This window comes from Lipotes vexillifer, unplaced genomic scaffold (assembly GCF_000442215.2).
Source record: "Lipotes vexillifer unplaced genomic scaffold, Lipotes_vexillifer_v1.1 scaffold2315, whole genome shotgun sequence".
Taxonomy (NCBI): Eukaryota; Metazoa; Chordata; class Mammalia; order Artiodactyla; family Lipotidae; genus Lipotes; species Lipotes vexillifer.
In genome coordinates this window covers 907665-916956 of record NW_006792404.1, presented here as the reverse complement: position 1 = coordinate 916956, position 9292 = coordinate 907665, and the positions used below count along the sequence as shown (strand labels likewise).

The 9292-nt window shown below is 43.0% G+C and overlaps 1 protein-coding gene across 1 annotated transcript in view; it reads left to right on the top strand.

Moving 5' to 3' along the window:
- ZNF608 (zinc finger protein 608) overlaps positions 1–9292 on the top strand; it is a 106486-nt gene that overhangs the window by 1234 nt on the left and 95960 nt on the right. Inside the window, 1 exon segment of the mRNA XM_007465519.1 lies at positions 2434–3519. Coding sequence (XP_007465581.1) covers positions 2620–3519 — 900 coding nt within the window. The 5' untranslated portion in view covers positions 2434–2619.

The window sequence follows — 9292 nt, the reverse complement described above, 5'->3', positions numbered from 1 at the left end:
GTGTGCCGGGGGAGGGGAGAGACCTTCAGTTTTTTTTTAAAGACCAGATCAGTATTTTCTTGATACGCTTGTCACCATTTTTGTTCTCACGACAACCAATTGAGCCCTTGATCCTCACGTGATGTGAAAGGCTCGCACTGTAACAAAATCGCTCCTTTTCGATGGTTGGTCGTTGCTAACTCGCCCATCCCCCTCCCCCAGCCCCGACATTTCCAGCAAAGCGACTCTCCACTTCCAATCTATCAACAATTCATTACTGCTTTTAGCTTCCAAACGCCAGCTAATTAAAAATACTAAGCCAAGCTCCGGGGCCATCTGACTAAACACAGGAGGGGGGGGGGGGGGGGAGAGAGGAGGAGGAGAGAAAAATAAATAAAAAGGAGACGCACCGTTTGCTGCGACTATAAACGGGAAAAACGGCCCTGAAAAAGGTCGCCTTAAAAAAAAAAATCTTTTTTTGACTCTAAGATTCCCCCCCCCCCCCTCGGGGACTATACTAGGAACTCGGTTCCTTTTTCTTAAAACAACATAAAACAGGAAAACATCACATCCTTTAGGTTTCGAAGACTGAACCAATTTTAAACGCCGTTATTTTCCCTACCCCGCCGGCCCCCGGCCCCCACCCTGAATGTTGGTATAACTGGTTTATCAGCTCACTGAATCATCTGCTCCCCTCCCCCTCCACACCTTTCTTTTTCTCCTCTTGCTCGACTTCTCATCCCACCCTTTCCTCCACCTCCTGCTCCCTCCCCCCCTCTCCCTCCCCCATCCCCTTCCCCCTCCTTTCCTCTTAAGTTAGTTCAAGAAATCAAATCTGTCAGGACGGGCGGAAAAATGCCACTTCCCGACTAACAGGCGGAATCCAGCCCAGATTTTCAGTCCTTTCTTCTTATTCTTTCTTCCCTTTCACTAATTTATCCCGATGTTAGCACATTCTGTCTTGTTACTAGCGGACGCCTGTAGGTTTGCTACATGGGATCATTACTTACTGATCACGGTGACTCTGAAGTCTGGAACTGAAGGCGGAATGAGAAGTTGGGAAAACTTTTTTCTCTAAGCTCTCTCTTTTTTAAAAACTATTATTCTCGATGCTTGTTAAGAGGAAAAAAACCCTTTGGTGCTTCTGTTGTGAATGTGAAACATTATCTTCCAGCTGTACAGTGACACATTTTTTTAAGGAGAAAAGGACTGATCCGTTTGCCAAAAGGGGGGTGGGGAAGTGGAATAATGTTATCGAGTGATTATTCTGGCTGAGATGTGTTATTTGGTTCCTTCCTTCTTGATCATTTGGTGTTTAAGTAAAATGAGGCACAGGCTTGTTTGCCGAGTGGAGTGGGAAAGGCATTTTGATTTGCTGGCCTAATTAAAAAATGATAAAGGAGTAAAGGTAAGCAATGTCTGTGTGTGTGTGTGTGTGTGTGTGTGTGTGTGTGTGTGTATGTATATTTATTTTTTTTTCCTTGACAGTCAACTGTTAAAAAGGGGCTGATCCCTTTAAAAACCGTTTTAACTGATCTTTGTCAAACACACACTCATTTGCGGTCATTGAGGCCACCTTGGCGCAGATCACTTAAAGTGTATGTCTTAATCAGTTTCCCGTACAGTCAGTAGCACCATATTTAACAGATTGAGCCAGTCTGTGACCTAGGAATACGGTAGAATTGTTTAGATGTAATTTCTTTTTCTCAAAAGGCATATATTTAGCCTTTTATTTGACACTGTCTTTTCTAAAATAGAAAAATGCTCTTAAAGACGTGTGTGTATATTTCAAAAATAAAATTGTATAAACTGTTGGGGAAGAGAGGATGGGGGGGTATGTGTATGGGGGCGTTATTGGTTGTTTTTTTCTGTTCCTTACTGGGAACAAAAACCAGATTGCCCAGAGAATTTGTAAAAAGAAGTAATAAAATTAGAAATGAGGAAAATTTAGCAACATCATTCTGAAAGTAGCCTTAGAGAACTTCCAGGGTCTGGTCTTTTAAAAACTGCAAGATCTAGGACATGTTTAAGGATGTTTAAAGCGTGTTCCTTCCTCTTGTCCGAGTGTTCAGGCTGTGTTTCTGGGGTTGTTACCATGTGTATGTGCTAGAAAAAAAAAATCCTAAACTCTTTTTTTTTTTTTTTTTCTCCCTTAAACCTTTCTGGACTTGACTCAGATCCTTAAGATTTTTTAATGCTTTTTAAAAAGTGATTATCCTTGTGTTGTTGATAAAGGGCTTTTCTTTTTTAGCTACTGTAAGATGCTTACTGTCATGGGTACGTTTTTCGGGTTTGGTTATTTTTCTTTAAACCTGATATTGGACTGTGGAGACAATACATGAGCCACCTTCCTCACCATCCTTCCCTGTACCCCTCACTGACTCCCCAGTATTAATCGTTTTTTATTCTGGTAACACCCAGACAAGAAATATTCGACTTTTCCCCCCTTCACAGGAAAAGGTGGACCTGGACTGAAGGGTGTAAAACCCCTGGACCCATTCCTGGGGCAGGAAAAAGAAGAGGAAGATTAGAAGATTTTTTTTTTTTTTTTAAGAGAAAGCCCAGCGGAGCTAAACGAATGTCCCCTCATCTCCAAAGGAAAGTTCATCGGATTTTTATTCTAGAGAGCTCATCTTCAGGATGTCAGTGAACATTTCTACGGCAGGAAAGGGTGTGGATCCAAATACGGTTGATACTTATGACAGTGGCGATGATTGGGAAATCGGGGTTGGAAATTTAATAATTGATTTGGACGCTGATTTGGAGAAGGACAGACAGAAATTTGAAATGAATAATTCCACCAACACCACTAGCAGCAGCAACTCTAAGGATTGTGGAGGTCTGGCCTCCAGTGCGGCCGGTGCTACCGCAGCCTTAGCGGATGGCCTAAAATTTGCTTCTGTTCAGCCCTCTGCTCCCCAGGGGAATTCACACAAAGAGACCAGCAAATCAAAAGTGAAAAGGAGTAAAACTTCTAAGGATGCTAATAAATCTCTGCCTTCTGCTGCCTTGTATGGGATTCCCGAGATCAGCGGCACTGGCAAGAGGCAGGAAGTCCAAGGGCGCCCTGGAGAGGCAACTGGCATGAATTCAGCGCTGGGTCAAAGTGTGAGCGGCGGCGGCGGCAACCCGAACAGCAATAGTACCAGCACCGGCACCTCCGCTGCCACCGCGGGAACGGCCTCCTGCGGGAAAAGCAAAGAGGAGAAGCCAGGTAAAAGCCAGAGCAGCCGAGGCGCCAAGCGGGATAAGGATGCGGGGAAATCCAGGAAGGACAAGCACGACCTGCTTCAGGGCCACCAGAATGGCAGTGGCAGCCAGGCCCCTTCCGGGGGCCTCTATGGCTTTGGGGCCAAGAGCAATGGAGGTGGCGCGAGCCCCTTCCACTGCGGGGGCACTGGGAGTGGCAGCGTCGCGGCTGCTGGGGAAGTTAGCAAAAGTGCCCCGGATTCAGGGCTCATGGGAAACTCTGTGTTGGTAAAGAAGGAAGAGGAGGAGGAGGAGAGCCACAGGCGAATCAAGAAACTGAAAACTGAGAAGGTAGGATAAAGACGCCTTCCTAGATCTCCTACTTTCCTCTTTGTGTGCATTTGTGTGGGTGCGTGGTGGGTGGGGACGTGCCTCTGTGTGCCTTACACTTCGTGCTTTCTGGTTCTTTGTGAGATTTCTCTTCTGTGCATCCTTCCCGCGAACTTTTGGAATGGGGCAGCTTAACTTGGGTGCAGTGTTTAGCTCTGCTTCTGCTGCTGCTTGTGGTGCTAGGGTTTGGGGCCCCAGGTGGGAGGGTCTGGGTGTTCCAAGTACCTTTTGCCCTGCAGAAGGGCTCTCGGCCAGTCAGCTCGTTGCGGTGTGCTTTTAACAGAAAACCTGCTCCGGTACCCACTTACCTCTTGTCCTGATTTCTCCCCCTAAGGAGAACTGTCTTCTGTTTTAATTTACATGTCCTAGTATTTCTGGTAATGTGTCCTTAGGTGCAGGGTTCACGTTGCCTCCCCGGAGAGGTATGTCGAGGATTCGAATTTACACTCCACCCTCCACCCGTTTATTTTTTCATGATATTCTCCAAAATAGTCTTGTCAAAGGATATTGTACTGTTATTGGTCCCGAATGAAACCTTGGTCTCCTAGGGTCATTGGTTTCATAACCGTGTAGCAAGAATGGAATGGTTTTGGTGGCCGCCAGGACTCTTTCCTTGTTCCCTTGCCCAGTTCTTAGCGGGAGATTTAAGAGTGTTATCACTTGGATTTCTTGCTTGACCAGGGAGCTGAAATGTTGGTAAGAAAAGTGAAATGGACTTGTTGGATTGGTGTGCTGAAAGGTGAAAACGGAGCCGAAAGATACCCGAAATACGTGTTGCATTTGAGCGGTGGGGAGCGTTGATTTAGGTAATGCGGACCCTTTTTCCCATCTTTGTCATTGTCGGAAAGTCTAGTGAGACACTGCCTTCGAAAAATGGCCCCTCGTGTTGTGCTGCTTTGTGCTGGAGGCCTAGGACTTACTGGTCCGGCAATTACTGTGCATTAAGTGATGTCCCAAGAGCTGAAGATGCTCTGTCCACAGAGCAGGTTGGGAGTGAACTGGGGGAGTGAGTGCTGTCTCCATAAAATTAACCTTTAATTCTACAGATTGTGCCTCGCAGAAGCAAATGCGTATCCTGTGGTTCGTGGCATGGTTGTTTGGTTATATGCTTATTAAATAATTTGATTTTTGCTATTTCTCACTTGATCAAAATTGTGAAATGTCCTTGGGTGATTATTTCTGTGTACAATGTCTCACTGCTGTCTATTTAAACCTTTTTCTTTTTGCAGGAATAAAGTTTCGGTTTAATGATTTTAGAAGTCGATGAAGGTACATTAAGGTGTAGATGATGCCAAAATCGCAGAAAGCCTCTGAAACGCCTGCTTCTTCTATCCATATCCCCTTGGTCAGACAGCATTTTACACTGATGAATTTAAATGCATTAAAAAAAATAAAATCCAGGTTTCGATTCTTATGCTGAAATGTGGACTTTCACATAATTTCTGCTAAAAGGCGTTCTGAAGTCTTCTTATTAGTACAGTAGAGCATTTACTTTTGTTGCCAGTTGTCTTCAAATTGCAGTTCTAATCTGCCCTAACTATCTAGATGAATTGCCCTAATCCAGTGCTCACAATGGCTGTGGTTAAGGAGTCAGAGCCATTTGATTGGATTCACTGCTGCCTGGAATGTGGGAGGTACTGCCCTTAGCCTTTTAATCTTCCAGCCAAATGTTCACAGTCAACAATTTTGTTTAGCTGGCAATTGGAACATTTCAGTATCTCAAAGGCTGCTGTCATGGCAACTGAGATGAGAGCGTGGTGTCGGTTCTCCAGTTTTTGTGTTCTTTTCACTTTCCAGTGACACAGGAAACTGGATGAAAAATGGAAATTCATATACATGCAACTCATCTTCAGTCAGGGGAGTATAAGTGTGATAATATGAATTACCTAAATAAAGAGCAAACAAGTCATGATGGCTCTGGGGTGGAGGGAGGGGAGCAAGCACAGTGCATTTAGATTCATACCACTGCCAACCGTAGCTGCTGGTATGGGCACGGGGCCCCTTCAGGGATGGCTCTGAGGGGCTTGAATACTGCAGTGTGGGCCATTCTCTATCAGGCTATGGTGCTGGCTCAGGATCTGGAAGCCTGTTCCTTCAGCTTTCCTCCCCTCGCCCACTGCACCGCAGAAGGACTTCTCTTAAGAACGCTTTCCTCCTTGGCACACAGAGATGGCACTCCCTTGAACAGATGCCACCCAGGGAAGTCACTCTAATTCCACTAACTCTTGGTTGTGTAAAATTCGACTTCAATTTAGAAAATACTTCCTAATGACAGGAGGAGACCTCTTGAGGTGGGAAAGATTTAGTAGGACAAGCTTTACCTGGCAAAATAATTCGACACCAAGGCATCCTTTGAGAAGGGTTTTTTGATGTTTTTGTACCATGTTTTAATTTCAGCCTTGTTTGATTATCTGGGTTTGTGAAGAGTAAGTGTCTTAAGAGTGAAGGTGGTTAATTTTCAGCAATCGGATGTGGCTCATGAAGGGGTCAAATGTGAAAACCAAAGGGGGGGTGTAATGTGGTGTGTGTGCTTTTTTTCTTTTTCTTTTTCCTGGTTGGATGGTTCCAGGAGATTCCTAAGACTTGCTGTCACCGGTGAATTTTCACAGCATGCTTCTATGTCTGTTTTTGGTCTGTTTATTCTGTTTCTTCACTACACAAAGTCATGTAAAACATGATAAATTGGACCTTATGAAAGGTCCAATTATGAAATTAAGTCAATGAGCGTCCTAGTCCTTTATGTGGAAACCACAAGTATGTTATAAAAGTCGCCACTCTCTTAATATGTGAACAAAATCAAAACATGCCATAATTCTAAGATACTTGAGCTGTATTTCTATAGCCCATTTTGTGGTTAAGCCACCAGTGACGTGTCTGAATAAGTAGATTTGACGGTTTGGTTTTTGGTTGTTAAAACCTGCTTCCCCACCTGCCCCCTCCTTTTCTTTTGAAGCATAATAGCCTGTATTGAGGCTCTTCTGCATGTATCCTCCTTAACCGTCTTACAGTTTTGACCTATCAGACGGAGGCATTCGGCTGGGCTAATAGTTCAACACAGTACATGGGTTTATTTGATCACTGGGATATTCCAAAATACATACAAGAATTCTTAAAAACAGCTGAGACTTCAAATACATGTGAAGAGCATAGGAGATCTTATGGTTGGTTGGGTCTTAGGATTCTGACTATTCAATATGCATTTAGAAAAGAGAATGATTTGAGTAATATCATGCTGCTTTCATTAAGCTGGTCCTTAACAGCCTAAGTGTGGGCTCTACACATGGACCTGTCTATAAAGGATATCATTCATTTTATTTTATTCTCTTGTAGAAGCCTTTTTACACTTCACTAGGGAATTCTGGCACGTTTTCTAAGTGAGTGTGATTAGTTGAAGAACATATTTTGATTAATAAGTTTTGTGGATGATATGCTTCCCCCCCCAAATATAGTGCCCCCTACAAATTCTGCTTAGAGAGCGCAGTTTATCTACTGTGAAATAAAAGGGCAGAAAGGTCACTTGCTATAATTAAAGAACAAAGTCCATTGTTGTTGGACAGCAAACTGTTTTGAAAGCTACATAAGGGATTTAGCTGTTGAAAACGTTGGTAACTAAGGGTGGCTCCCAATCAGCTCCTTTCTTTTCTATAGGCTTCCTCGGAGGATGACAGGGCTTTTGCAGTGGGTGCAGAGGGGCTGCTCTTTCCCCAACGAAGGTTTCTGTGAGACCCCATGGAAGCCTGGAATATTTGCATAACCAGGCACTTCACTGGGTTCTGAGCACAGTATTTGTAATCTGCTGGGCTTGCTGGAGAAATTTAAAAAGTTACTCAGCAACTGATCAAGATTGTGCTAAAAGAGATAAATAATGTTTAGCAACTTTTAATAACTTTGCAAATAGTCTGTAAAAAAAAAAAAAAAAAAAAGGTGGGGAGGGATTGATTGTCCAAATGTCATGAGGTTAAGAATGCTCTTCAAGTGAAATTGCTTGGCTGCAAGATGGTTTTAATTAGGGTGTTATACTTATTTTTCCTAAGCAGCATTTTATAGTTAGTAAATGAAATCTATGCCGAAAGTGCTAAGCAGAAATCTCCCTAACCACAGAGGTGTTCAATAACCAGATTCAAACAACATGGAAAGAACCATCTGTTCTTCGTTTACAGCATGAAAAACAAGGATTGAACGGCTGAGATTTGCTCCAATTTTGACTGTGTGTGCATTTTTTTTAATTTAAAAAAGTTCACCTGGTACTTCATAGAAACTCGAAATTGCTGTAATATGAGCAACACTGTGAAAACACGTGTTCCTACATTTATTTTAACCAGTTCCACTTTTATTTAAAAGATTTCCAGAAGCTCAGCCATTGAACACTTTATAATGGTTATTCAGTTCCTGCAGGCAATCACAACGAGGGGTCAGTTCTTCAAAGATCTAACTATTTAGTCAGTATCCGAATTATTCTGTCAATTTTCCCCCTGGAGGCAAGGGGGGGGGGGCAAAGGCTCTCCCAGGCTAACTCTGGTCAGCGTTTATCGGTTAATCTAATTGTACGTGGTAGCCACGCCTGGACCGATGTTTGTTCCACATAGACCTTGCTCTGGTTCAGAGCTGTTAGTCTAGGATTGTTGATCATGAGGGAAATATTCTTTTAACACTGATAACTTTGGAGTCCTTGACTTTTAGATGGTAAGCTTCTTGGCTTCTGGTTTTAGTAAGAGCCCTGGGTAAAACATTATCCGGCCTTTGTTTGAGGTCTTTTATAGAAGTTAATGACTGGGCTTGTGCCTCCCTCAGATAAATGACATTATCTCTGAGTGGGCTGACAGGAAACAGACATGTTAATGGTGAAGCTGCGGGGAGGATCTGCCCGGGTTCTGACAAAAGAGTGGAGAAGGGACCCCTGGTTGTGGTCATTAACACATAATGCATTCTTGCTCTTCCTAAGAGGCCCTTGATAATTGGAAAGCTATTTTAGCCACAAGCACTTAAATCATAAATCTACCACTCCTAGTTCCTTTGCATTCTTAAAAGTAGCAAAGTAATGTGTTTTTTGTTAACAAGTGTGTGATCTGGTTTTTTAAAATGGTGGCAGTTCTAGGCGGCGTGGTAATGACGTTTGGGAGGGCTGCACATCCCACTGCTTTTATCAGATGGGATCTCTCTTTGTCTTTCACCAGGGCTCAGTCATCCCTCTACTTTAGTAAACGAAGAAGTGGGTCCAAAAAGTAAAAAGAAATCATTTTTATACTTGAAGATGTCTCATGGAGAGAGATAGAATCTGTTTTTTCTAAGTTGGGCAAAAGATTTTGCTCAGTGATCTGAATGTAATGAAACCTGCCTTTTGAAGTGTATGTTTAAAAAGTCATGGGTGTAATTGAGTTTCAATGCAGTTTAAACTCTCTGCTTCTTGAACAGAGATAATTGCCATGTTGAACACACTCTAGAGGTGTAGAAGAGGTGGAAGGATCATGTTATTCTATTCTTTAATATTAAGCACTGGAAGTTTTTCATAGTAATTACTGTAGCACAACATAGTTTTGATTGCCAGCACTCTGAACTTGCCGGTGATCTGAACATCAAGGGTTTTGCTTGAATACTAAACAGTTTATTCCTAAGTTACTTGTATCACATTCTTGTAGAACATGGAGACCAGAACTAAGGAAATACTGGGCGCTCCTTAGCAACAGCGGAGTGGAAATAACCCCCTTCACTAGGACTGTTGTCGATATAATAATAC